Raw genomic sequence first — 27,110 nt, forward strand, 5'->3', positions numbered from 1 at the left:
AGTGTCTGTCAGAACATCGAAGTATAGCAGGAGACTTAAAGTGGATTGGTCTGGAAATAACATCCGCATCCTTAGCATAACCTGTTCTGCTTTTCGCGTTGTCGTGATCTCCTCGACAACAAAGGTGTCAATATGCTCCGGACCGACTGCATTGCCTTCTGCAATCGCCTCTCGCTTGTCAGAGGGTCTGTATCTTGGACTATGCTACTGTCGAAGATTTGGTAAGCCCCCTTAGAGTCGTCGGCGCGCAGAAATCCGTCAGAGCCATGGTCTTCCCTGCCTAAATTCCGAATAAAGCCTTCAAACTCTGATGCGATCGTGGCATTGATTTTAGCGAGCTTAAACAATGAGGACCAAACATCCCTGGGTGGCCAGTCTTTCCTTGGACGCTCGTCATCGTCATCGTCTCCCGGAAAGGAATGGGGCCTGAAAAATCGTACAAGGGGAACTCGCGCGGGAGTCGGACCTTCGGGTTGGGGTGGTAGAGGAGCCATCAAATTGTCCTCAGGGGACACGGAGAAGGCAGTCGCGTTATCCAGCAGAAGAGTTCCAATAGCTTCAGCACTGTAAGCTTGGTTGTTGGATTGGACCTGACGTGAGGGGGGCTCAAGATTGACATCTCCCACCGTTGGGTCGTTGTCCAAAGGCTTTCGGGGTATGTCAGACCAATGCACCAAGCTCGCGGTTTCCCTAGCACCTCTGAAGTTGACAGACTCCCATAGTTCTGCAGTCATGTTGTGGATCTGCAAAATCAGAGGTCTGTAAGTCTTACGAGCCTTGGGGTTTCTGGATTGCGCCACGGCGGCGTAGCAAACAGCTTCCAGTGCAACTGGACGTACTTCGTCGTACCAAGCTTCGCGAGTCAATCCGCCCTCTTCACAGAACTGATTCTTGCGCAGCCGAGTTCGTAGGGTCATTAGTTCGACCGAAAGCGCCCGGATAATGGCAATTTCGGGCACGAATGGTTCCTTGTCTGAAAGGCAATGCTGGATTCTAGTCATCATCTTGGGTGTGTCAATGAAATCCTTGACACTCTTGTGCAAGAATTGAACACGGCGATATTTCTCGTCGCGGCAGGTGAGGTCTGTGACCTCGACCAGACCAAGGCATCGGCTCTTAATCCTTCCAGCCATGCTTTTACACATGACGTTCTGCCTTTCAACAGACATATTACCCCTGCCATCTTGACATGTAGGGGCTTCAATGTCAGCGAAAGCAAGCTGCAGCAACGTGAGAGGCATGACAGCGGTGTGGACCAAGAGGAGCATTTTAAATCCCTCTTCCAGATACCAGACCGGCCTTACCCGGTCCAGGATGTGCCAATATAATTCGGTCAGGTCGTCTGGGAGCTCATGTAGTCGCCTCTCCAGGTCAATCCCCCTATCGTAATTCTGAATTCCTTCCAAAAGGGAGTGGACGACCAATTTTACCCAGAGAAAGACCCCGGACGCTTTGTTGACTACCTGGAGCGCAAGGCTCGGGGCCAGGCCCGGTTCTTCGACCTCGAGCTCCTTGAACCTGGGATCGTCGTTGAATTTCTTCTTGACGAAGGTCTGGATATCATCAAAAGTCAGGTTCTGTAACATTAGCCCCGGAAACCCCTTGAAGCTTTTGTCAAATACGAGAAAGGGCCTGCTGGAGACGCAGACCTTAACGTGGTCAAAGTTGGCAGCGTGGCGGAAGACTGCTGCAATTTCGGCGTGGTCGCCAGAGTACTCGTCCAGGCCGTCAATCAACAAACACAGCTTGACAGGCACTTCCTTCTGTTGCAGCAACTTCCTGAATGCACACTTCAACCGGGGCAGTGTCCAATGATGTGCGAGATCACGAACGGGCACATCAACGGCTTCCGAGAGCACCAGGGGAATGAGCTCGCGGTGGTTCTCGAGAGCTTGGTAGAGTAAAGACCTGAGTAGGCCTTCTTGGGTCTTCTGTAGAGTGTTGCCGTTGTACCAAAAGAAGAAGCTTGCGGTGATGAGTGAAGTGGATCCCGCCCAGGATGCGAGTGTCTTCTGCACCATGCTATGGTGTTTGAGGTATTTCATCAGTGTCGATTTGCCTGATCCGGCCTTCCCGTTGATCCAGTAGATAGCGCCCCCTCGCTCGAGCCAGTCAATGAAGCTGTCCCAGGTATGTCGCTTGCCCTGGGGGGCCTGCAATATCCAGTCAAAGGTCCTCAGCTCTGCAAGGGCGATCTGGTCTTCGCGATCATCCATGACGGGGAACCAAAGACTTCTCCACTGCTGCTCTTCCAGTTCGGCCAGTTTGGCGGCGTAAACCATCGCGTACTCATCGGCAAAGGAATCCCCGTCCGGATCCGCATGATGGCCCGCAGGGATGTCAGCCTTTCGCAGCGCCGACTTCTCGGGTTGCTTGTAGCGCGATGCAGTCATGGCGATCGAGTCGTTCCGTAGCTCCTGTTGTGTTATCTCCGTCGATTGGGGCCACCGCGGCAGGGTCGACATCTGCCGGTCAATGGCCTCGGTCAGTTTGGCAATCATGGCAGACTGCAACTCCCGAAACTGGTCTTCTTGCCTCGATGCAAGCAGATTCAAGCTTTCCCTAGACAAGCGTTGGACGCGAATTGAAGAGACATGGAGCGTGCATCGGGAAGAGAAACTCAAAGTACCTCAAGGATAGAAGGACGCGCCACTCCAACTCGTCCCGATTCTGCTTTAGCCGCCTCTGCAGCGCTTCCAGCTCTTGGTGTTTCCACATGCATTTGACGCCTGAAACAAAGCTTCTCCATTTCCCAGGGCTCCCGCCCGACTTCAGCTTCTGGTATCGCTGCAAGAGATCCTCGGCCACGCTCTGACAGTCCAATATTATGGCGCCGATCTGGGCTTCGTCTCGCCTGCTGGCTTCTTTCGACGAAGTGCTGAGAGCAACAGAATACTGGCCTAAATCGGACGAGACCTCGTCTATCGTGTCAATGAAGCTTTTCAACAGCACCTCCGCTTGGGCGTTGGAAGCGGAAGCACCGTGCACGCCGCGGTAGATCTCGACAGAAGTGACGCAGAGCTTTGTTGCGAAATCGAGGAACTGCACGACATTGGCAGCGACGCCAAAGGCAGCAAGCGCCTCCATGTTGGGAACTGATGGCGTGCCGATTGGGACTGCCGACGATATGTCCAACGGATGAGGCTCTCAGCCTGATGAGTTCAGCTACGAAGCCGACGTTTGTTCTGCCCGGCACGTGATAGTCACCCAGTAGTGCTTACTCTTCCAGCAAAAGAGCTTACCAGGAATATTTGCTCCTGAGCCGCCGAGAAAAGAACGAGCGACAAGCATGATTGGACATGGTCGCTTCAAGAATGGGATTGCTGTCCAATCGCTGGGGTCTCCGATGGTAGGCTGCCTACCTTACACCATGCGGCCTGTTTGGGTAATCCTGTCATGGAGAGAGTCCTAGAGGGAGCAATCCTGTCCAATTCGAAGTTGCCATTGTTCGTCGAACTTGAAGGGGATGCCAGGGGATGAGGCGGTCTCAATGGCGCCCCGGGAGGGGGGGGGGGGCTCGGGCTCTCCGGGCCTATACGTACTACACAGTAAGCTCGGCGCTGTTGTGGGTACTGGTCCTGGTGTGTAAGAGTCGTAGAGTTGAGCAGAGGATGTAATGTCGCGGGAAGATATATGTCCACAGGTGTACAGCGGCAGGGGCCAACAGCGCCATCCATCCTGTGTATCTATCCCGCGTTCGGTGGAGCCTCCCTAGACTGTGCGGGTCGGTGCGAACGGCCCGTGTTCTTCTTGAGCCTCGGTCAGACAAACCTGAAGTGTTACAAAATGTTCGTACACTGCAATGTAAGTGTACACGGCGTATACGATGGCTCGAAACAGCTATAAGAATCCACAGTGGATCGACCCACTCTGCATCAAGGGCTTGTTCTGCCTACAGCCTGACACCGTTCGACTTGGACCTCACTCTCCCCAATACGATCACTATCAATGCCATGATCAAGGATCGGGGGAAATATATCTCTGATTACTATTCACTAATATCATGTGCTTGTTTCCCCAACCCAGCCAGCGTACCTAATCAATCAAACGCCATCGCTATGCAATATAATACTAGTAGTGCATAAAGTCACTCAACTCGCCCCCAGAATCCGGGCGTACGCATCCTCAACCTCCCTGGCGATCTCGAGCAATGACACAATCGCGACCGAGTGTGTCGCCTCTGGAAGTTTATCTCGATGGAGTCCTATCCACTCAAGCGGTGGCGTAGCTTCTCCCATGTCGCGGAGTTGGGGCGTGTCGATGATGGGTGGTTCTAATGGAACGTAGGTGAATTTCGACTGGGGAACATTGACCACTGCGGTGATCTTTTCCTGTCCGCCGTTCTCACCATCGCCCTGAGGCTCGGCTGTGATCTTGACTGCAGACGGTGGAAGGGGTTTCCCCAGCCGCTGAGCCAACGCCCGCGAGTGTGTCTGCCACATGGCCCGGATGAAGCTGATGCGCGCATAATTCCATCCCACATCAACCTTTCCTTCGAAGACGCTGCGGAAGATATATTCAATCACGTTGGAATCGGGCTTTTGCCAGGTTTCCATGGATGCAACAAGCCGCGGCACTTTGACGATGGTGCCTCCCCGAGCTGTAGTTGCCCGTTCAATCACGTCCGGCACTGAAACCTCGCTCAATGCCTTGGTGCTGGGACTGTTGACGTTGGATAAGGCAACCCGCAGCTGACCCAGTGTCATCCCCAGCCCACTATGAGTCTTGCCGCCACTGGTTGCGACCGCAAATCGGGCCTGGATTTCAGTGGCTTCCACCTTGAGGATTTGGTTGTCAAAGTATGTGTTCGGGAACGCGCCAAGGTCGACGGCTTGGAGCGTAATAACGACATCCGTGTGCAGTCCAAATGTCCCTTTATTTGCCACTTTTTTCTCTTTCGGTTCCGAGGGTGGCGGCAGCGCCGACAGTTTACTCGAAGGAAAGATCGATTTCCGGCGGAGGAATTTGTCCAAATCACGTAACGAGGCTTCATAGGCTTCGTGCTTCTCCTGCACAAGCTTTTCGAATGCCTGGACCAGCGCCAGGGCCTGTGCGGCGGCGGCCGTGGTACAGAAGGCCTGAACTTTGCCGCCCTCCACGATCCCTACCAGCCGGTCGCTTTCGATGCCGTGGCCTTGCCGGACATTGTACATCAAGAAATGAAATGACGATATGTCTGCAATCGCAAAAGGCTGGTAGTCGAACGCCGCCTTCACCCGAAAGTGTTCGAAGCCGAGGGATGCCAGCACGAGGGGTGCACGATTCTTCACCGTCTCATCTTCCGGCCAGCGTATTGACGTCCGAGCGCGCATGTTTTCCAACTCCACGAAGCCGCTCATCCTTCCAACACTGTCGGCCCCTACCCTGTCGAATCCGATACATAAGTTTTGCTCCGAGTCATTGCTTTTCTTTGACGAGGCCCAAAATTGAGAAACAGTAAAGGCAGTTTTGCCCAATCCCTGTCCAAAGTCCACCTGGAGTTTGACCTCTTGCACTGCTATGATGATGTGCCAGGGGAGAGTGCCTTTGGCAGAAAGTTCTTGGTAACGCTGCATTGCATACACCTGTTGTTCCTGCGTGGTAGCCGCCGCGCCACTATGCTTCGGCTGACTGCGTAGCTCAGGTGGATACCAGATTTCCCGGAATAGTAGGAAGTCTTGCACCTGTCTTGCATTGATGTCTGTCTTGATAGGACTGACCTTGAGGACGGCTGAAATTCCGGTCGCGGAACTAACGTGTTTGCTATTGATCACGGACATGATGATTGTATCCACTTCGAAGTTGGCAGTGGACTCTCTGGAATACACGTGTTGCACTGACGCCTCGAGTTGGTTGAACGTGGTCAAGATGGCGAAGAACCGTTCCTGATCAGGTGCCGACACGGTATTGGCGGTGATAAAGACATCTGCAAACCTCGCCGTTGCCGCTACGCGAGCAATAGGCTGACAGCTGAGACTGAACTCCTGCCGCTGGATGTAGAGTCCGGCGTTCAACTTACACCGTCCCAAAAGAGCGGCCGGGTTGGCTTTGTCGCCCGTTACCTCTGCATTGAAGGGGGCAGGATCCGTAGGCGGTTTAGATGCTTCACCATCGGCCTCCTCGTCACCCAAGATCTCCTTGATGCTGGACGAGATCTCGCGAATCAGAGGGACCACGGTTGGGTATAGGGTATTTGAAGATGCTGCAACCTTGACTTCGGTACTCAGGGCAGGGTCGTCGAGGCCATTGTCTTTATATTCAAGTTTGAGGGCTACCCCTGGCGATTGAAGCACTGCTGAGGATGCATTGTCCCCTTGCACAGCTTGTCCGTATCGGCCGGCTCGAGAACGTTTCTCGCCTTTCAAGAAGGGAAATGCCGAACTCTGTTGCTGCTCTTCCACGCATGGTGAAATCTGAACCACAGCTCCGGCAAAGTCGGCGTCGATCAGTAGAGAAGCCAGGCGTTTCCCGCCCAGGAGGTTCGTTCCACCCGCTTCGGGCACCTGCTGACTTCCTTCGCAGTTGAAATTGGAGTTCCTTAAGTCTGCGCTCGCTTTCCCAAGAGACATCTGCAGGGCATGAGCTGGAATGACAAAGTCGGAGGCTAATCGAAGGTCTAGAGCCTTTCCTTTGGCGTGAAAGGCGAATCGGCGGTCATGCTTGGTCGAGAGATAAGCAGCTCCAAAAATAATTTCAGGAAGTAGGGCCGAATTAGCTGTTCGCTGGGTCGGGTTTTCAAACTGTGACCGGGGGACAATCTGTAATTGTGTGTCGAGAATTGAGAGTCTTGCGGTGCCTTCCTGCCGGGTCTGGAGGTCGACTTTACGAATAGAGAACACCATATCTTGCACCAGACGAGTGGGAGAAACAACCGCACTTGTCGTCATGTTCCACCGCAGACGGATATTCTCAAGATCAATGGCGTAGGTTGAATCATAAAGAGCAGATGAAGTTGCCTCGTGGCTGGAGCTGCTTTCAAGCGCGGCTCCTATCTGCTCCTTTGGTCTTAACCGGTCTGTGATCCCGGCAGTGGTCATCCTTCGGATTTGCCGAATATTTTCTGTGTCGTCGGAGAATTTGAGAGACTTGATACGGCTCTGTATGAATGCCGCAATGTCAGTAGCAACCATCGCCGTCTCTTCAAAGAGTTCGACCGTGATCCCATCACTCCACGCTCGATAAACATGGACGCGACCAGATTTGTTGTCACCTTCGGTTTTCCCGGAGGCTTTGAGTCCTATGACACACTGCCCGATGTTCACCCTTTCTCTTCCCGTGGTGCGGTATACGGCCAGGCCCACTCCCCGAGAATTGAGAATGAACTGTGGTTGCTCGTGAATGGATTCGGGATCAGTCGTCTCGTTATGTACAAAGACCGACGTGCCCTCGAGCTTGAGTTCCATCTCGGCACGATAATCTTGATCTTCCCGAGCAGGTGGAGCACTCATATGAATGGTGACTCCCGCGAGCGTACCATGAATCGCGAATCGAAGCAAGAGAGTTGTGTCGTCCTGGTTTTCGGGTTGGGCCTCAGCCTTATCTCCAGTAACGTCCTCCAAGGAGGCTTGCACTTGTTGGAATATGTCCTTGGCTTTTGGTAACATCTTGATAACTCCAGGTTGATTCAAGGCGTCAAAGCAAGCACGGATCCCGGCAGTCTCGAGGCTTATCTTCTCCACCGTCACCCGCGCACGAACAGCGATCACACTGGCCGTTTTGCCCACAGATAGCCGTCCATTAATGGCAGGCATCTTCAAGATTGACAGGCTTTTCTTTGAACCCCAGTCTGGTACCTCGAAACAGTGTTCATTTTCTTTGATGTCGAAGTTGACGTCGTGCCCACCATCATCCCGTGGCACAACGGACGTCCGAGCAACCCGACCGGCAATGGCATAGCGAAGAGACGGGACAACGGTGAAGTTCAACCTGTAGTCGTCCATGAACAGAGCAAGATGGAGAGCCAGGCGCAACGACCGTTTAGATGGCTGGATATTCATGTCTCTCGCCCCAACCACCTTGGGCGCCTCGTCTAGCAGAGCCATAATTTCTCGTACTTCGTCCTGGACAACACGATCGAACACGGTGAGGAGCTTGACGATATCCTCTTTCATCTCGAATCTATATTTCTGCGATGCTGCGCAAATCTGTAGTACGGTCTTTGACTTTCGCGACCGGGCTGGCGATTCGGGCCAAACCGAACCATGCACTTTGGGAGATCGAAGACGCCACAAGAGCAAAGTATGGGAATGGCCCTTGACCCTTGACATAGCAGTGTTTGTGGCCGCAGTGAAAGAAGAGATCGTTGGCTTTGACCCTCCCGTGTCGAATGAAGCCACGCTCCGAAAGCGTTCAGCACCCCACTTGACCTTAAGATTGACCGTGGTGAGGAAAATGGAGGCGACATCGCTCCCGACGACCACTGTGAAGCTCCTTCTCGTAGCTAATGTTGTCGATCTTGTCTTATTGGAGCGCCTAACCTCCTGGCTTCCCTTGGCAAGAGGATTGCCAAGCTCTATAACTTGTCGCGCAAGACGGACGAGCGCCCAGTTGAGATGTAAAGAGGTATCTGCAAGGTAAGCTTGAATAACTAATCTTTGAGCGACATCTTTCTCTTGATAAGCTTCTGCTGGAGGGTGTATGAAGACGTTGAAATCAAGACCTAACAGGGACAGATCACTTTGTTGAGGCCCTGGGTCCAGGGTGATGCCAACCTTCCCAATCAGAATTTCTGATTGTACGGTCAACTGCTCCGCAAGCCGGGACGGTTTTGTGGTAAGGGTGCGATCGAAGAAAGAACTCATGATCGGGATCTTGTCGCGCGCATAGTCCCATCCTCGCCACTGCTCAAAGGAAGACAAGACCTGTCTCCGGGCAGCGTCGCTCACTTCCTGGACCTCGCAGCCGCACTCATCGAAGAAGTTGCGGCCCTTGATAGATTCCTGATTCGAGAAGACATGACGCAATCTCGACATTATCTTCCAGGAATCGGTCAAGCGGACATGCTTATCGGCGCTCCTGAGGACGTAGGAAGGCCTCATAAGGAAAACAGGGTCGGATACCGAGGGGCCGGCCTGCGTGAGGTGGTATATCAGATGTCGCGTTTTCGAGCTCGAATCGAGCCCCACGAAAGGAGCTGCAATGTGGTCAGCCATCGAGTAGGTCCTTTGTATGAGGCTTGCCATATGGATCAATTGTTCGGCCCACAGGACGATGTCCATGTTGCTCAACTGCAGCCTCGAATTGAGCTCTTCCTTTAACGACAACCAGTAGCCGATGTTGTGCAGGGACAGTTCCGCATGGGCTGTTGCTTTCTCTGGGCTGGTCGCAGCGTCCCTGACAGACAGTCTGAGCCCGTCAACGGAGCCATATGCCAGATGACCATGCGATCCAGCAGCTTCGGACCTAGCATCGGCCTTGGGGTGAATGGCGCGATACATGACCCGCGTGCCATTGAGTTTCCCATCATAGTGGTCCTCAAACAAGACCACGGAATCCTGACTGTCTGAAGTGCTGTTGACTAGTCTCACATGAACGAATGGGGCCTCAACTGCAAGATCCATTATGTGGCCCTGATCTTCATGATGCTGAATCGCCAGTATTCGCTTCATCACCGCCATTTGTACCTTGTCCAGCCGGTCTACGGCATGCTCTTCGTTGAGCTCACGGATCAGTTGCCCCACGGCGAGAAACAACGCAGGGCCACAGAAGCCTACTAAGCCACTGTCGAGCAGACATAAAAGGCCATTGTGAGGAGTGTTTTCGAACTCGCGCCCTGCAAGATCTCGGTAGTTGTCATTTGACAGTGGCTGCCACTCATTCCTCAGGAACTGGGCGTCGGGCATTTCAGGCATACTAGTAACATTGGGCTGTACCTCATGTAGGGTGAAGTGTGGAGCGGCCCAGGGACTGGCGAAAGTCACCAAGGCTGTGTGCACGTCCCGATCTTGAGATCGACCTCTGATACTGCTACCGCCTGAATGATCGTTTGTGCTGCCACCGCCTGGAGGGGTCAGATATGTGCTGTGAGCGGCAGGAGGGTAGAGACCACACTCTCCCATTGACTTTTGCTGGTTTCTTAGACTATGAGATGCGGACGGCGCGGACTTGGTGCTAGAGGCAGAGCTGGATAGAAAAGAGTGCTGACGATGAGGAGCGCGACGGCGGGCGTGCCGACCGCCGCCACTTGGAAATGACATCTTCTCAACTCTGCCAACGGGTTCTGGCATGACCGGCAACGGCATCGATGGAGGATCCCGGGCCCATTCTGGCTTTTTGGTGTTTGAGGAGTGTTGTTTATGTGACCGCAGTAAAAACTCAGCCCTATGAGTCCGCTGGTCATGATAGAGGATGTGCTGCTGCTGCAAAGAGCGCGTATGCCCAAGATCATCCGTTTTATCAAGCACGCCAATCTTCATCGAGGTTTGGAAGCAAGCAAACGTGTCGACAATCTCATGTCCGCGATCACGACTGCGGAGGGCGGACTCATAGTCAACGGCTGCTACCAATATTCGAGGGACATCCACCCGCATTTTCTTCGCGAAGTCAGGGCCGGCCCAGTCACCGAAAGTGACTTCTGACTCGGGCAGTTCCAGCAGAAAGGCAGCACCACCGGCCACCAACCATACACGCAGACTGGTTATTTCTGCCCTCAGGAAGGTTACATCGTGGATAACAGACTTCTTGAATGCTGGCAGAGAATTCTCGGCATCATCCAAGGTGAAGTCAAAGGCCAATATCGAATGTATAAGGGTTTCAATGAATCGAGAGGAGCATTCTCCCGTAACTTCTCCGACGCTGAAGTCCCAGTTACAGACGTAGGTGGGTTCGGTCGGGGGCGCACCAAAGAGTCGATGCCCGTACACCGCGACGCCGTCGATGAACAACTGACAGCTCGTAATGTCACTTTTCGCGCCCGTCTCGCTCAGAGATACGGACTCAAGTGAAGCTTCCAGAGGGCTTGAGCTGACCTGCAAATCCATGTAATAGTTGGTGAAGCGCATATCAGCTTCTACGAGGAGAATGTCAACCCTCACATTTTCTCTCCTCGAGTAGATGTTGGCTGGCAAAAGCACGCAAGAACTGTCCGCTCGTACGGTCAAGATTACATCGAGGTCATTCTCTTTCTTTGGTCCAGGGCGCGGCCCAAGATCCTCGTTGCCTGCAAGGATGTTCTGATACTCTTCCAATGTTCTAAAATGCAGATGCTCACCGAAGTAGTTTTCTTTGACGTTCATGAAATACCGGATCAAGTAGCCATGCAGGAAGAATTTGGGAGCATAGCCTGTGATTGTCATGAAGAGCGAATCTGACAGGCCGGATGACAGGGCAGAGTAATAGTTATAGGAGCCCTCAAGGTTTAGTTGCTTCAACGTGGCCATAGTAGTGTCCTCGGCCAGCGTATGCAGGGTGTTCCAGACGGGCGTGATGAGCTCGAGGGAGCCATTGTGACCTTCGGCCTGGAACAGAACACTACTCTGTCTGGGACAGAAGTACTGCAAGGGAACATCGACAGTGCCATTGAGCTGTTGGAAGCCAAGTACAAGAAACGCGTTCTCTTCCAGATCGCAGGGATTGTCGATAATGTTGTAATCATTCGAGTTGAGGTAAATTTTCAGATCTGGGAAGCTCAGATGTATTCGATATATAAAAGGCACAAAGGTCATGTAATCAGGCTTTTGGCCGGCGGTGAAATCGCTTATCAGGTCGGTCAGTAAGAACATGTGGTCTCTGAGGAGGAACATCTCCATGGCATTATTCTCAACGCTGAAGGCCCAAGTGTGCAAGCTATTCCAACCTAATGGATTGGACAAGTCACAGGATACCTTTTGCGACTGGCAACGCCATAGTAACGCGTGGTTCACACTAGAAGTGGCCTTGGTATCTCGCAGGTCGAGGCTCAACCGATTTGTAAAGCCCTGTTGTCGTGCAACCATGTCCATCTCGTAGCGCACTGTAGAATCCTGCCCTGCTGATACGGACAGCCATCCAAAAGGGCGCACGTCAGGACCGAGCTTTGTTTTCTGGGATCGACGGAAGCGGAAGTGTCTCTTCTCCCTTTGCTTCCGTAGGGCTGCAGCCTCCTTCACGGTGTGGGCGCGTCCTCTCCACTGCCAATCCTTAGATCGCTCTCTGGTGGGGACTCGAAGGGTAACTTCATCTTCCAGGTCCACCCGTATCGTCATCACCGTGCTCACCCGGTCATCGCCTATCTCTAGCTGAGGTGCTGGAGTCGCGGACCGGTAAGAATTTGGAACGAACGCAGCTTGAATCTCAACGCGAAGCCGGTCCGCCCATGGACCATAATTGACATAACCTCCTTTTACAGCCAAATCAAGCCCATATGCCGGAGGGGTCGACAGGTTGATATCACCGCACTCTTGAAATGCCCCGAGACTATAGTGGTGTTCCGTCACCTTCCCAGGAATGTCCCAAAAGAAGTTCAGGCGGACCGCAGGTGAGTCGAGGATCTGAGAGAATCTGGCATAGTCGACATGAGACCAACCTTCATGATCGTCGCGTTCATCTTCGTCCATATAGCGCCCAAGGCCATGCCATGATCTGTTTTCGTCCTGAAAATCATCATACAGATAGTGTATCTTCCTTTCAGCCTTTTGTGACGCGGTGGTTCGTATGGACCCTCTTGAGCTGCGGATACCGGGCAGCCTGAGGCCACGGAAAAGTTTGCCTATTCGACCAGCCCAGCGGATCTCCAAGAGCCACCACCGCCGCGGGGGCCTCGTGGATTCTGCCGCAGACACGATTCGTTCAGCTGCAGCGAGTTGAGTTCGTCGATAGTCCGGGTTGGGCTTCATCTCGACCTTTGGATGCTCTATGTCGAAGTCAAACACCTGTCGGAATATGTCCGACGGGCCGGCGGCGGCAGCATCAATGTGGCCTTGTGCACCTGCAAAGGTCGAGACGACCAGTGCTCGCGTGTTCTCATTCCCAAGTGTAATTGCTCCCTTAGAGCATTCAACTTCGACCGGGAGCATCCGGATCAGAAGCGAGTGGAGTGAAGAAACATGAGTTGCGGGTTCGCGAGGGTTCGAGGCAACACTTGTCGACGTATCAAGTCGACTTATCGGCACTGGGCCGGCGCCTGCCTCAACATATCTTTCAGACTTTTGTTCAGAAGCAGCACCTTGAGAGGCATCACTCGCGGAGACGACCTTGAACCATGGCTTTTCCTTTCCATCCTGATGAAGGTTCGCATATCCACTTTTATGCTCAAGCCCTCCATTGGCCACGGAATTTCGTTGGTGACTGTGGCCTGTCTGATCATGTCCCTCCAACAGGTCGTCCACGATGGCTTCATAAACAGGCGTGCGGTTGTACACAAACCACTCCAAACCGGATATATTGATCGCAACACGTGCTTCAGATGTATCATCCTTTTTGGCTCGTCCCCGCTCCTGGTCTGACATCGACTGCTTGGACTCTCCAGACTCATCCGGTGTCGACTCCTGCTTGTCGTCATCGAAGCCATCTCCTGGGTTGTCGTCGTCCGGCGTGGTAAGGTCGACTTGCCGTGAAATTCGCAGCCAATACCTCCAAGTGATATAGCCGTGTTGGATTAAGACGGTCTCATTCTCCCCATGATAACGAATGCCTTTGAAGAAGATTCTACCCGCCAAAAAGGACAGCTGGAGAGCCTGTATATCGATCCAAACACGGTACTTGTGCCATGTGTACGCTCGAAGCCCGTATGAGACGAGGGTCGCAAAGAGACGGTTAAAGTAGAAGAGAAAGAACAGCGCCAGACAGCAGCAGGTGGCTAGTTCAACAAACCATGTCCTAATAGAAGTAAGCACAGCGGCATATGAGGGCCATGGTTTCCTCTTACCAATTGAAGGATGTATCCTGCGAGATGGGCTGTCCGACGAGGTCATCCACACCCGACATTGTAATGGAGGTCGAGTCGATGCAACGAATGCATCATGACCGCGCCGAAAGACGTTGGAAGACAGCCGAGCGCATCCTCCTAGTCTCCTGGCTACAAGGTACAAACAGATGCAGTCGAGCTCACTGTTCGAGCCGGCGTCGTTGTTGGAGGAGTTGCGGTTACAAGAGACCGGCGGTCGCAGTGCCTATGATCTACAGTTGTACCAATGGAAGCACACTTAATAGAGAAGTTAGCCCGCGGCAGTGGTGATCCGCACCACTTATTGTCTTCATTTTATTAGAGAGTGTTCGGAGCATGCTACTTCAGTACTAGTACTGTGCTAGTCCCCCCGAAAACTGCCAATTGCATGGAGCATCGTCATTTGTATGACCGCGTTGCACATCTGCCTCGATACCTACAAGATACACCTTTTCATGTGCAGCATTCCGCATCTCGTGCTTCACACGCCTTGCAACGCAGCCTTGTGACCCAGAGTCCTCGGGCATTCTCTTATCTATTAACAATGCTTAGCTGACCCTACCTTCGCGGTCGGTAGCACTCACGGCTACTACATAATCAAAACGACAGCCCTATATCGGGGCTTGCCCCGTCGCCATGATGACCATGTCGAGCGTCGGAGGAACAGGCAACAAACTTACAAAAGTAACCATCATTCTTGCTGGAGTCGCCTCACTCGCTGCGACACTGATTTCGCTCTTGTATGTGCCTCTTTACTACTCCAATACTTGGGACTGGCTTCTGATAGACTCGCGTCGCAGTTCGATATGGCTTCAAGCAAAGAATTACAGGAAACCGCTGCTCCAGCGATATGTGATTCGCATCCTCCTCATGGTACCTATCTATTCGGCCGCCTCGTGGGCCTCTATCGTGTCGCTGAAAGCCGCATTCTACCTCGACCCCCTTCGAGACATATATGAAGCATTCACAATATACACTTTCCTCCAACTGCTCGTCAACTTCCTCGGCGGCGAACGCTCGCTGATTATCATGATGCACGGAAGACCACCAGTATCGCACCCATGGCCGATCAGCCTATACTTTTCCAAAGTCGACATCTCGGACCCGCACACGTTCCTGGCGATCAAGAGAGGCATTCTCCAATACACATGGCTCAAACCCATACTGAGTCTGGCTACGATCATCCTGAAGCTCACAGATACGTACCAAGAAGGATACATCGGGTTGACGTCGGGGTATCTGTGGGTAGGCATTGTGTACAATGTCAGCGTGACAGTGAGCCTGTATTCGTTGGCCATGTTCTGGGTTTGCATGCACGAAGACCTGAAGCCCTTCCGACCTATGCCGAAGTTTCTGTGCATCAAGCTCATCATCTTCGCCTCATACTGGCAGGGCTTTTTCCTGTCCATTCTACAATTCCTAGGCGCTATTCCCAGCGATGTGCCAGGATATACTGCAGACAACCTGGCAGCCGCTATCCAGGATGCATTGATATGTTTTGAAATGCCCATCTTTGCAGTGTCGCATTGGTATGCCTTCTCATGGCACGACTATGCCGACGTGACGATCTCGGCGGCTCGTATGCCTGTCAAATACGCCTTGCGCGATGCATTCGGCATACGGGATCTGATCGAAGATACAAAGGAGACATTCCGCGGCAAACAATACGATTACCGAACCTTTGACTCCGGTGACAACGTCATTGCGCATGAGGAATCGCGATCTCGGGTAGCCAGGATGATGGACGGGATGAGGTATGAAAGAGGAGGTAAAGGCAAGTACTGGATACCGAAGCCGCAAGCGGTCAACAGTCGAACACCATTACTCTCCAAGGATGCCGCTTCTAGGCCTCCCGCCCCGGAGGCCAGAGGACAAGCTCACGATTACCGAGCAACCGAACCGGATTGGGAGATCGGGATCGACCCAGAAGACGAGCGACTGTACAACAATGCTCGAACGCTAGAATTCGGTGATTGGAATGTAAGTCTTTCTCATCACCATCATACTTGTCCAGAACTGACCCGTTTTATTTACAGTATCCAGTCATTACTGCGCATGAAGCTCGGCGAGAAGATTGGCTGAATCGTGACCCCAATCTCCTCACAACCTCTACAAACCGTAACCTCTTCCAACCCACCCGCGACCACCGAACCCGCCGCCGCAGTGAGATCCGCCATAACATCCGCAAAGGCAAGCACAGGAGCACGTCTCGCTCTTCTTCCCATGCTAGCTCATCCGACCAACAACCCCCTGCCGCCCAGACCGCGATTGAACGCAAGCTCAAACGCGACCATTCAACCGGCGCTGCCTCTGGGAAATCCGACTCGAGTCAACTCGTCGACCTGATCGTCGAAGACACCGAGGCCGAAGAAGCCGAACGCGTGCGCGCCCGAAAGGAAGGCGGCGACGCATGGAACCGCAGCGACCACCGCCATTTCGTGCGTACCTATAGTATTGACGACGAAGCCCATGAGGGGCAAGAGATCAAGGAGGGCTGGGATCCCTCCGATATTCCTGCAAAACCCCCGCCACCTGAACATGCTACCAGCGACGACGAGGAGAATTATGATGAAGATGATGGTAACAGAAGAAATGCTGGTGCACATCGGAAGCACGCAGATCAGCAGCCTGAGGGTTCCGACCAAAATGGTGTCACAGGGAGATACGGCAGTTTGATTGAGGAAGACAACGTCTGGAGTCAGGGCTGATGCAAGCGGGCCCCCCCATTTTTCCTCAAATATATTCCTCTTTTCAACTGTGCATAAATATTTGCCCTGCTCATCAAATTCTTCTGGTTGTCCGTCATCGCAGGCTCGTTGACACCTCGTCAACCAGCCAGCAGAGCATCAGCCGCCCACTTCTTTGCCCCGTGGAACCGCTTTCTCCTTCTCAGGACCCGGTGCTAGGCTGGGCTTCCATCGCCAGTATTAGTACGTACCTATGCACTTTACGTACAGATCAAGAGCATTTCAAGCGTTCAAGCGTATAACAGATATTCAACTACCTATCAAACAGCATTCACTGCAGTCTTTTATAATAATAGAAGATTTATTCCCCATCCCTCACGCTTCCAACGGGGTGGACTGCAGAAAGTCTATCATCAAAGCCCTGGAACAACTGTGGCCGACAAACGCCATCCCAAGGATTGGACAAATATAATAAACATGATTGTAAGGGAGAAAATTATCTTCCGTCATGGAGCAGTAATAGAGTACAACGATCTTGTGCAGCATAATTTGTTCATTGGAAATCTCGACTGTCTATGCAGTTTGTCCATTCTATCGTCTCTATCGTAACCCAAGTCTATCCGTGCTGCTTCTGCAGCGGGTAGTGGTATCCGGGAAAAAGACGTTGAAAGTACCCGTGGTATGAAACTATTCAAATCATGAACACACCCATTTTGATGCCCTCAAAACTCCGAACTGAGAATTGCCATTCTGTGACCAAACGCCAACGTTCCATGTGCTGTGACGAAAGAAGAAGAAAAAGGAATGCAATGACTTGGGGCGCTTAACCTCTAGTCATCCTCATCAGAGAAGACTTCCTCGCCTCTCTTGCGACGAGCCATTCTCTCCTTCTTCTTCTTTCTCAGCTCGGACGAGGTCAACTTCTTGGCCTTCTTGTTGCCTTCGATCTTGTTGCCCATGGCATCAAACTTCTCTTCGTCGTCGTCCTTCTCGGTCAGACGAGGACCACTACCTTGGCCTTGGACCCAGTTGTGACCTGAAAAGACATGTTAGTAATGTTAACAAAAAGAAGGATCATAGAGTCAAAACATACCTGATGGAGTCATCTTTCCGTTGACGACCGACCACACTTCGTTGGTCAAGCTCTCAGTGAACTCGGCATTGTGGGAAATGATGACGACACCACCCTCGAAGGCCTTGAGGGCCTTGGAGAGAGCGCCCAAGGAATCACGATCCAGATAGTTGGTAGGCTCGTCCAACACGATCAAGTGAGGACGTTGCCACGTGCAAGCAGCCAACACAACCTTGACACGCTGACCGCCGGAGAGACCGCGCATGCGCGAGTGAGAGACAAGCTCGGCATCAAGACCAAAGTTGGCGCAGTGCTGCTCGATCTCACGTCGGATCAAAGGTCGGAACTGACCGCTGGCCAGAGCCTCCTTCTGATCAACTTCGGCAACCATCTTTTGATGGGAAGCAAGAATCTCAGATCGAGGAATCCAGGCGTTGTCGGCAGTCATCATGGGAGTCCACTTCTCGTTCTTCTGACCGATGTTCTCACCCAGAGCGAACGAACACTCATACTCGTACGAGTTCTTGAACTTTCTGCGGGCGTGGATGCCGATGACACGACGTTGAGTACCCTCGATCTTGTAGATCTTGTCCATGGCCTTCTCGTCATCCTCGGTGACGATCTTGTTGGCACGATCCATGGTCTCACGATCCTCACCAGTCTGGAAACGCCACTGGATGTATTCCGACGGAGTCTTGTCAAGGTGGTTATCGATGTGGGCAAAAGCGTGTTGCTTGATGTAAGCAATACGGATGTTCTCGTGTTGGTAGACCTCACCAGACGTGGGGATCAGTTCACCGGTAAGGACGTTGACCAGCGTAGACTTGCCAGCACCGTTGGGACCAATGACGGCAATACGAGATCCCAGGGAGACCTGGAAAGTGATGTCGGAAATCTGAGGCTTGTCGGTACCTGGGTATTGGAAGGACATCTTGTTGACTCGGACAATGGCCTTGGCCTTGGTCTTGACACCCTCAAGGAAACCAGGCTCGGGGAACTTGAACTCCATCTCGGAGGCACCGAGCTCGAAGTAGGATCGAGCAGATGGCACTCGCTTGGCGAACTCGGTGAGGTTACCACGGTAGCGACGAAGCTTGAAGCGCTCATAGTGAATAACGTGCTGAATGACGTTGTTCAAGAATTTGGAGTCGTGGGAAACGATGATGGATGTGCAAGGAGAGTTGGTCAAGTACTGTTCGAGCCAGGCAACGTTCTTGACATCCAAGTGGTTGGTAGGCTCATCGAGCAACAAGATATCGGGCTCCTCGAAAACGGCACGAGCCAAAGCCAACTTCATCTTCCAGCCACCAGACAGAGAGGTGATGGGAGCCTCGAGCTGTTCGCGAAGGAAGCCGAACTCGAGAAGCTTCTCCTCGATCTCAGAGCGAGGAGTGTCGATGTTGACCTGTCGCAACTTCATCTCGGTCCAGCCGATGACGGAGAGTTCAGTGTCGGCGGCATCAAGGTCGTGCTCCACGAAGACGGTCTTGACCTCGCTCTTCTTGGGGAAGCCTTCGACCTGCTCGTTGTTGATAGCACGCATAAGAGTGGACTTGCCGGAACCGTTGGGGCCCAAAAGACCGTAGCGCTGGCCACGCTTGAGGCGGAGGTGAGTTTGGTTGAGAAGAATCTTAGCACCGTAGGCCAAGTTGAACGTGCAGTTGCAAAGATCCTCGCCTTCTTCCTCATCCGCCTCTTCCTCGGCGTCCTCCTCGGCGCCAGGGGAAGCGCGCTTGCGAAGTTGCTCAGCAACAGACTGGGCATCCTTCTCACCGACGATGGTCTTCAAGTACTCAACGGTGTTGGAGACCCAGTCGGCGGCGTCGGTAACCTTCTCGTCGATGAGCTGTCCTGCGATGGCAGAGACGTACTCAATGACCGGCTCGGACTTGGAAGCAGCGCCCTTGTGGCTTTGCTCAAGGATGGACTTGAGGATACCGGACACGGTGGAGATCTCGCCGGCAGTAGAAACCTGAGGAGCAGTGCCATCCTCTTTGACAGCACCAACACGTTTCAGGGTCTCCAAGGCCTGCTTGGTCTTCTCACGAGCCTCAGGGTCAGCCATGTTCTCGTAGTTCTTGGTGAGAGCAGGCATCAGCTTAGGCAAGAAAGCGGCCACGATCTGAGGATCCTCGACAAGTTTACACATGTTGTCGACGATGACAGCAGACTTTCGCTTGATAGCAGTATCACGCTCAGCGAGACCACGCTCGAGCAGAGGAACCATGATAGCCAGAGTCGGCTCATGGACGTCAGTGACGAAGGTGGTAGCACCAAGCAAGTGAACAGTCTCGGGGACGTTCTCAGGCTTAGCGATACACTTGATGAGCTCAGGAATAAATCTCTCGATATCCTTGTTCTCGATCAACTTGCAGATCTTTTCCATTGTGCCATATGCCTTCTTCTTGACTTCGGGCTTGGTATCCCACATCGACTCGGAGACGATAGGAATGAGGGTGGGAACGAGGAAAGACAGCTGCGTAGGAGCAGTCTCGACAAGGGCGTCGATGCAGTCCAGACCGGTCATCTTTTCGGGCCATTTCTGGGCAGTGATGATCGAGTTTCGGATGTGAGGGAGAGCAGCCTTGACGGCGTTGGGGTTGATGGCTTTGACGATGGCAAGAGATGCGGCCTGCGCAGCGTTCTTGACGGAAACCATCTTGTCGCCAACGGCACCAAGGGTCAGCGGGAGGAGTTGGACCAAGTAGGGCTCAACGCCCGGGGAAAGGCTGGAGTGCTCAGCAATGGCTTTGATGCCATCGAGGGCACGCTCCCGAACGAGGGCATCCTTCTTGTTGGCGAGTTGCTTCTTGAAGGTCTCGACGGCCTTGAGAGGCACTGCGTGCTCCTCGATGGGGCCGTTCAAGAAAGTGGCGATGTTCGTGGCGGCAGCGTTGGCCTCATCCTGTGCCTTGGACAGGGACAGTTTTTGCAGAAGTTGCTCCAGGGTGGCAACGGACTGCTTGGTCTCCTTTGCGGTGGTCTCTGGAGTGGAAGTCATGGTGTCGACAGCGGGCATGATGCAGGGAGGAATTCGAGATGGATTGATGATGGTTTTGAGGCGTAGAAAGGAGTTTTGATTAATCTGACTTCTTGTGGCAAGAAATCAGGAATGTCAGGAACAGCGGTCTAGAGACTGTGTGAAAAGGGGCGCCCACGGACTGCGCTGTTTCCACGCAGGTCTCGCTCTAGATGGCGTCTATCGTAACAGAACAAGAAAAGAGATGCAAGCACTCTGTGAAGAGAGATGCAGAAGGGAGTAAAGAGGGAGTGGATGTGAGTAAACAGGAGTGAAGGGCGAAGAGGGCGAGGGAGAGAGTATTTATGAAATTTTTTGGGATCTTCTCTCGCCGACCCCGAAAAGATTTTTTGTTAGCGCCCCCATCATTCTTTGCACCAGCCGCAGCGCAGTTGCCGCCGCCGCCGCCGCCGCCTGAGCCGGGAACCAGGCAACGTGCCAGTGCAGCGACCAACTCTGACGAACCCACCGGCCTTGACGGGGCAGAGCCCAGAATTCTTTCTGCCACTCGCCGTTGGTCTGTTACTACTCACGCAGGCTGCTACTGTTGCTACTGCCACTTGCTACTGCTGCTGGTTCGAGCTCGATGAGGCACCGAGCCATCTCTCTCACCTTCAACTGCCAATCAAATGTTCATTCCTCAATTCCCTGTCGATCGTTGCTGTCCCTTTCTCCGTGTCTGGACGAGTCGAAAAGACTCAAACGCATGTACCACTGTACTGAATAATCATCCAGTTGTCTCTTCGGGTCCCTACGTCCCTGGAAGCCCCTACCACTGTACTAGTTGTACTGACTCCCCAATAGAACACCGCCCAAATCTGACTGCGCTTTCCCTTCCCAATCCGAAGACGGACCTATTTTTGTCGCCACCCTCCTCCAGCTTTCGACGATTCGCGTCTGCACGGCCGTCCTGAAAATCTTGGGGCCCCTGTCATTAGTGCCAGACAAGATGCAGGATTAGCGGGAAGCCTTCTACACAGTTTGCTCTACGCCTGCATCTTGCGTCTCCCACGTCAGAGCCGGCACCCTGCAGGTGTTCTTACTGGTACTGCCGCAGTCGATTAATCTCACATAAACTCCCAGGGGGAGACGCTAAAGTTTTCTGCCGGCCCAGCTCAGGCAATCTCAAGCTTGCCCTTCATCATAGTACAATGTACTCCTCACAGGAGTGTCGGGGCAAAGAAGACAATGTCCTTCCCACCAACTGGCCCTCCTGAAATGCCCAGCGGTGAGGGGATTCGGCCACTGAGAAAAATTATCCGCCACTATCGATACGCGGCTTTGAATTTCCTGATAAGACGATTAGCATATGGGATCAAGGGTCTGTGCCCCGATCAAGCGGTGTGGGCGACACCCAAAGGGTTCGCTCGGGGTTCTCGACAGACTTGTTCGCTACAACAGCCCCGACGAGTGGTTCCTGTTGGTCCCCTATCCATTTTCGTGGAGACAAAGAACTGTCCTGGAAAAGTAGATCTTCTTGGCCGAAAGAACCCAGGCCAACACCTTGCTATTCACTACTGCTACATTGTTGGACTCGTTGGTTTGTCAAAGGGAGATTTTGCCACCTCCTGGAGGTTTCATATGTCATCGTTCAACTGATCTGCTGTGGCTTTTCCCTGGTTGGGGCGAATATGGTCAGGTAAGGCTGGCCTAAGGCTTTTTACTGTCCTCTCTGTACAAACGTTCAATCACAATCTCGCCCTACCGGATTTAGACAGAACGCACTGGTGCCATTCTTCCTCTCCTAGCCCTTTCAAAGGCATAAACTACTGAATGGCTAATGATGTGTTGTTTGTTCTGCCTTCGGACAACCCTTGAGCCTGTCATAAGCGAGCTGCAAGTGTCGACGGGTTCAACGTCCTCGCATCGTACTTCTCTCGCCACACTCTATTTCCCCGGATTGCGGTACGGAGACTGGATTCGAGGCAGATCCACCAGGGAGGCGTTCAGCCTGGTCAGGGCAAGGCTGAGTAGTGCTTCTAGCGCGAAGAGACTGCACAATTGCGGCATTATTCTCTGCCAGAGTGTTGACATACCAGCATCGTCAAACATCAGACTTATCACGTCGTCAGCATCTATGGTGTCGTTATCGTACAATCATAAATCATCCTCATCCAATTAGATCGAAACCTCAACCCACGATATTCAAGTTCGGAAAGTCCTCGTCAATGGTGATGATGTCTTCTGTGCCTGCGCCTGCTGCCGTCGCTGTCACTGCTGCTGTTGCCGCTGCTGGCGCTTCTTCTCCTACTTCCCGATCTTCTGCGAGAGACGCTGCGACGCGGCTCGTAATCGTAATCGCCATCGTAGGAGTCACCAGGAGCGAAACTTTGACTCCTACGGCGGTCCCTTTTCTTTTCCTTGCTCTTCTCGCGTTTCCCTTCCAGCTTGTGCCCGGCATATGCGCCAGCCAGAGCCCCGGCCACGGTGACAAGGTCGTCATGATGTCCAAGTTTTCGTCCAGCCACTAGTGCATGCGTTAGCCATAATCGCCAATATACGACAGTCGAGCTGTGCTGGTATGTCTTTTCGAAAGGCAAGGTATTCTTACATGTCCCAACGACACCACCAAGGAGCGTTGCGCCTATGTCCTTTGCAGTGCTGTGGTCCTTCTTCTCTCCCCTGTCTCTTGACCTGTCTCTCGACCTGTCTCTTGACCTCTCACTCTCCCTCTCCTTCCACGAGCCGCGAGAGGTGGGCCGGTCGTCGTATCGAGGCGGAGGAGGATAGTATCCGCCATCACTACTGCGGTATTGACTAGCCGCCCAGGGCCCTGAGTTACGGCGCTCTCGCTCTCGGTTGTACGCGTACTCGTCGCCAGTGTATTGCCCGACTTGCAATCCGGACGAACGTGGCGAGTACTGGTATTGGTCTTCCTGCGGAGGCCGGTAGGCGGGGATGTACGGGCTCTGCGTGATTTGAGTCAGTCGATAACTGCGAGAGTAGACGATGCCCGAGGAACACTCATGATGTGCCTACCTGGGTCACTGCCGGCGACGACGTGTATCCTGGCGCGCCGTACTCTCCATGTGGCTGTTGCGGTTGCGGTGGGTGAGGGTAGTTGTTGTAACCGCCGCTGCTGGGCGGAGGAGGGTATCCGCCGGGATTGTGATAGTCTGCCATGACGAACGCCGAAGTCTAGAAAGCTGTATCACCCAGAAGTAACAGTAACAATAGTACTAGTGAGCTGGTAACAGGTTGGAAATGTATAAGGCTCTCAGTTGAAGCGCAGTTGTGCTGAAGTAGGAGCCTTAGTCATATTGCTCAGCGCGGGGCGTGCTAGATATGTACAGCTGAGGGAGGCTACGGACGACACCGGCAGCACCGGAGCAGTGTGATATCATATTTCATTCTTCAGCTTAATCCATAATACGCATACTGACTCGCAGTCTGCGGCATGATGTGCCCGCCGTTATTCGGTGCCATCACACGACATGCGCGTAGGTCCCAGAAATCGAACAGTTTGTCGATCATCGGTCATGGACGGCAACAGCCGTGCATGCCGCCCGCTGCTCAGGTTCGGACGCCGAAGGGCCTCCCCATGGAGGAGACACTGCACGGCTTTGCGGCTCTGGATGTTGGCTACTGTCTAGGAAGACGGGTCCGGCATAGACGCGGAGTCAGGACATGCACAATTGGGTACGTTTCGTCCTCGTGTTCAAGTTTACAACGTACGCTCTCTGGTCTACTAGTACTGTCCAAAACTGCTGCCAGTGGTAGCTTCAAAATATAGCCTTTTGCACTGACCATACAGCATTAGCGACACGGCGCTCGGGTGAATAGAACCTTTCTCCTATGCCTTTGAAAAGAGGCCCTTCGGGTCTGCCTGGTTCACCGATGGCTGTGAGGATGCTCATCGTCGATCAGACGAGTTGGGATGAAATTGTAAATTGTAGACACTGGTGCCCGTGTTCGAGGCTGGTCCAAGCCAAAATAAGTGACGTGGAAATGGGGGCGACCATGTCTGAGCCTTGTCAAGGGCTGATAAGAAGACCGTCCAATGACAGCTCTCGCACGTGATTGCAGCCTTGAGCGACCGGCGATGTCTCGGCGGAAGAATCTGCAGCGCCGTGGTTCGACCGCCACGGCAGCAAACCCGGTATCTGTCCCTCGACTCGGATCGCATTGCGCTGCGCTTCACATTCGCTCGGCTTCGAGAGGCTTGCCGACTTTTCCTTTCCAGAGTTATGCTTAAATCAAAAGTAGTCCCTCTGATTGGGATGAAATTCTCCGAAGCGAGCCACCATTTGTTTGAAGATCACACTTGTCATGGTTGTCGCTGTTACTCGCGCTCCGAGCTCAGTCCGCGATCGCATCTTGTCTGGATATCACGGGGCAAATGCCTCAATTTGGTACCCGTTTTTGCGCTTCTGTTTTCACATGTTGGGATCAGGATGGCCCCTGATTGGGGACCCATAGCCATGTTCTCTACAAGGTATGAGTTGCCCGTTCCTTTCTCGGATTTCGTGATATACTATATATCAGACGTGCCCCTCCGCTCTGTCCAACGCTCTCTCCCCGTTGTAGAATCAGAAGGCGTGCTACAGATTCTCGCTATCACTATCGCTGGACATACCACATATTCAGCACGACAGCTCAACGCCTATACAACTACATCGTAAAGATCTCTCCCACCCTCTTCATTCGTGAACAATATCCACCATGTCGTCCACACTGGGCGATGGCGCTGAGGAGCGCGACACTCCTCGCGCAAGCCTCGAGAAGCAACAAACCCAACTAACCCGAGCGTCGACACGACGAACAACACTCGAACGATATGAGACCAGACCCACTCAAGACGCCGCGGAGGTCCTGGACCTGCCGTACGAAATCCTCAGCGACAATGCCGATATGGCAGAATATACCGAGGAAACGGCCGAAGGTATTATTCCCAAGAGAACGATATCGCGGGTCAGTGGGAAGCTGGAAGAACATGAATTGGTGACATTCAAGATCAACGACCCTGAGAATCCGAAAAACTGGTCGAAGCCATACAAATGGTGGTGTACCATGGTAGTGGCATTCACCTGTTTCGTGGTTGCATTCAACAGTGCAGTCATCACGGCGGACTTGGAAGGCGTTGCAGCGACCTTCCACGTCTCTAACGAGGTTTCGCTATTGACCATCACCATGTTCGTTATCGGATTCGGCGTGGGACCATTGGCATTTGCACCGGCGTCGGAACTCTGGGGCAGAAAACCAGTCTACATCATCACGATCGGCATTGCAGTGATATTCGAGATTCCTTGCGCCGTTGCAAAGAACATCGGCACACTTCTGGTCTGTCGACTGATTGACGGTATTGCGTTCTCGGCGCCCATGACTCTCGTTGGCGGCACACTCGCCGATCTGTGGAGGAACGAGGAACGAGGTGTTCCTATGGCAGTCTTCAGCGCGGCTCCCTTCATCGGTCCCGCCATCGGTCCGCTCGCCGGTGGGTTTCTAGGCGATGCCGCAGGCTGGAGATGGCTATATTGGATCCAACTGATTCTTTCCGGCGTCTGCTGGCTTGTCCTGACATTCACCATCCCGGAAACATATGCGCCATCGATCCTCGACAAACGGGCCAAGAAGCTGCGCAAGGAAACCGGCGACATGAGATACGTGACTGAGAAGGACATTGACGCCCGCCCCATCGGCGAACAACTGCGCATCTTCTTGATCCGACCTCTGCAGCTGTTGTTCTTGGAACCAATCGTGTTCTTGATCTCGCTGTACATGTCGGTTCTGTACGGATTACTGTACATGTTCTTCGTGGCCTATCCCATCGTCTACGTCAAGGGCAAGGGTTGGTCCGAAGGCAGTACCGGGCTGATGTTCATCCCGCTTGCCATCGGTGTCATTGTCTCAGCCGGTTTGTCGCCCCTGGTCAACAAACATTATCTCAGTCTCTGCGCCAAAGCCCCCGGTGGCAAACCGCCGGCCGAAGCACGATTGATCCCCATGATGTTTTCATGTTGGTTCATCCCCGTCGGCTTGTTCATCTTCGGCTGGACTTCGTACCCGCATTTGTCGTATTGGGGTCCCATGATGGGCGGCTTCCCTGTGGGGTTTGGGTTTATCTTCCTCTACAACTCTGCAAACAACTACCTCGTCGACACTTACCAGCATCAGGCCGCCTCGGCTCTTGCCGCAAAGACATTCATCCGGAGTTTCTGGGGCGCCGCCGTCGTTCTGTTTACCGAGCAAATGTACGATACTCTGGGGTATCAGTGGGCCAGTTCGTTGCTTGCCTTCATCGCCCTGGCTTGCTGCTTGATTCCTTATGTCTTCTACTTTAAGGGTGCTGCCATCCGGAAACACTCCAAGTTTGCCTTCCATGAAGAAGATGCTCCTGGTGTTCTCCCTGCTGGCAAAGTATGAATGAACTATCACTACTAGGTGGTCGTGGTCATACTTGATCAAACTCATTTGTCCTAGACAAGGACGAACAAAGGCGCAAACAATGACACGCCGCCGAGCCATCAATTCTCACGGCTTCAAATGGCGTAC

At 53.1% G+C, this 27,110-nt stretch overlaps 6 protein-coding genes across 6 annotated transcripts; 2 read left to right on the plus strand and 4 right to left on the minus strand.

The window, feature by feature from the left end:
- Positions 1–71: 71 nt before the first annotated feature.
- HMPREF1120_05991 (uncharacterized protein) lies at positions 72–3,087 on the minus strand (the record flags this gene model as incomplete). The annotated part of the gene is made up of 2 exons (XM_009160184.1): positions 72–2,562; positions 2,630–3,087. 2 exons carry the CDS (start codon positions 3,085–3,087, stop codon positions 72–74), a joined length of 2,949 nt encoding a protein of 982 aa, XP_009158432.1.
- Positions 3,088–3,783: 696 nt separating this feature from the next.
- On the minus strand, positions 3,784–14,078 carry HMPREF1120_05992 (uncharacterized protein). Its single transcript, XM_009160185.1, has 2 exons — positions 13,823–14,078; positions 3,784–13,773 (listed from the first exon to the last, which is right to left on the minus strand). The coding sequence occupies exons 1-2, from the start codon at positions 13,879–13,881 to the stop codon at positions 4,092–4,094; spliced, it is 9,741 nt and encodes a 3,246-aa protein (XP_009158433.1). The 5' UTR covers positions 13,882–14,078; the 3' UTR covers positions 3,784–4,091.
- Positions 14,079–14,476: 398 nt separating this feature from the next.
- Positions 14,477–16,548, plus strand: HMPREF1120_05993 (uncharacterized protein; the record flags this gene model as incomplete). Its single annotated transcript, XM_009160186.1, has 2 exons — positions 14,477–15,820; positions 15,877–16,548. 2 exons carry the CDS (start codon positions 14,477–14,479, stop codon positions 16,546–16,548), a joined length of 2,016 nt encoding a protein of 671 aa, XP_009158434.1.
- HMPREF1120_05994 (elongation factor EF-3) lies at positions 15,747–21,124 on the minus strand. The gene is made up of 3 exons (XM_009160187.1): positions 17,621–21,124; positions 15,862–17,563; positions 15,747–15,799 (listed from the first exon to the last, which is right to left on the minus strand). The coding sequence occupies exons 1-2, from the start codon at positions 20,616–20,618 to the stop codon at positions 17,358–17,360; spliced, it is 3,204 nt and encodes a 1,067-aa protein (XP_009158435.1). The 5' UTR covers positions 20,619–21,124; the 3' UTR covers positions 15,747–15,799; positions 15,862–17,357.
- A 1,024-nt stretch (positions 21,125–22,148) lies between these two features.
- On the minus strand, positions 22,149–24,526 carry HMPREF1120_05995 (uncharacterized protein). Its single transcript, XM_009160188.1, has 3 exons — positions 23,598–24,526; positions 23,170–23,527; positions 22,149–23,085 (listed from the first exon to the last, which is right to left on the minus strand). Exons 1-3 carry the CDS (start codon positions 23,739–23,741, stop codon positions 22,784–22,786), a joined length of 804 nt encoding a protein of 267 aa, XP_009158436.1. The 5' UTR covers positions 23,742–24,526; the 3' UTR covers positions 22,149–22,783.
- Positions 24,527–25,280: 754 nt separating this feature from the next.
- HMPREF1120_05996 (MFS transporter, DHA1 family, multidrug resistance protein) lies at positions 25,281–26,981 on the plus strand (the record flags this gene model as incomplete). Its single annotated transcript, XM_009160189.1, has 1 exon — positions 25,281–26,981. One exon carries the CDS (start codon positions 25,281–25,283, stop codon positions 26,979–26,981), a length of 1,701 nt encoding a protein of 566 aa, XP_009158437.1.
- Positions 26,982–27,110: the final 129 nt, after the last annotated feature.

Source organism: Exophiala dermatitidis (assembly GCF_000230625.1).
Source record: "Exophiala dermatitidis NIH/UT8656 unplaced genomic scaffold supercont1.5, whole genome shotgun sequence".
Classification (NCBI taxonomy): domain Eukaryota; kingdom Fungi; phylum Ascomycota; class Eurotiomycetes; order Chaetothyriales; family Herpotrichiellaceae; genus Exophiala; species Exophiala dermatitidis.

What these genes read in the sequence shown, in the direction of transcription:
- HMPREF1120_05992 (XM_009160185.1), bottom strand. Translation starts at nt 13,881, where the DNA reads ATGTCGGGTGTGGATGACCTCGTCGGACAGCCCATCTCGCAGGATACA. An exon ending in CAGGATACATCCTTCAATTG is followed by an intron (nt 13,774 to 13,822) that starts GTAAGAGGAAAC and finishes TACTTCTATTAG; the next exon opens with GACATGGTTTGTTGAACTAG.
- HMPREF1120_05994 (XM_009160187.1), bottom strand. Translation starts at nt 20,618, where the DNA reads ATGCCCGCTGTCGACACCATGACTTCCACTCCAGAGACCACCGCAAAG. An exon ending in CGGAAAGATGACTCCATCAG is followed by an intron (nt 17,564 to 17,620) that starts GTATGTTTTGAC and finishes ATGTCTTTTCAG; the next exon opens with GTCACAACTGGGTCCAAGGC.
- HMPREF1120_05995 (XM_009160188.1), bottom strand. Translation starts at nt 23,741, where the DNA reads ATGGCAGACTATCACAATCCCGGCGGATACCCTCCTCCGCCCAGCAGC. An exon ending in CGTCGCCGGCAGTGACCCAG is followed by an intron (nt 23,528 to 23,597) that starts GTAGGCACATCA and finishes CAAATCACGCAG; the next exon opens with AGCCCGTACATCCCCGCCTA. An exon ending in TGGTGGTGTCGTTGGGACAT is followed by an intron (nt 23,086 to 23,169) that starts GTAAGAATACCT and finishes CGCATGCACTAG; the next exon opens with TGGCTGGACGAAAACTTGGA.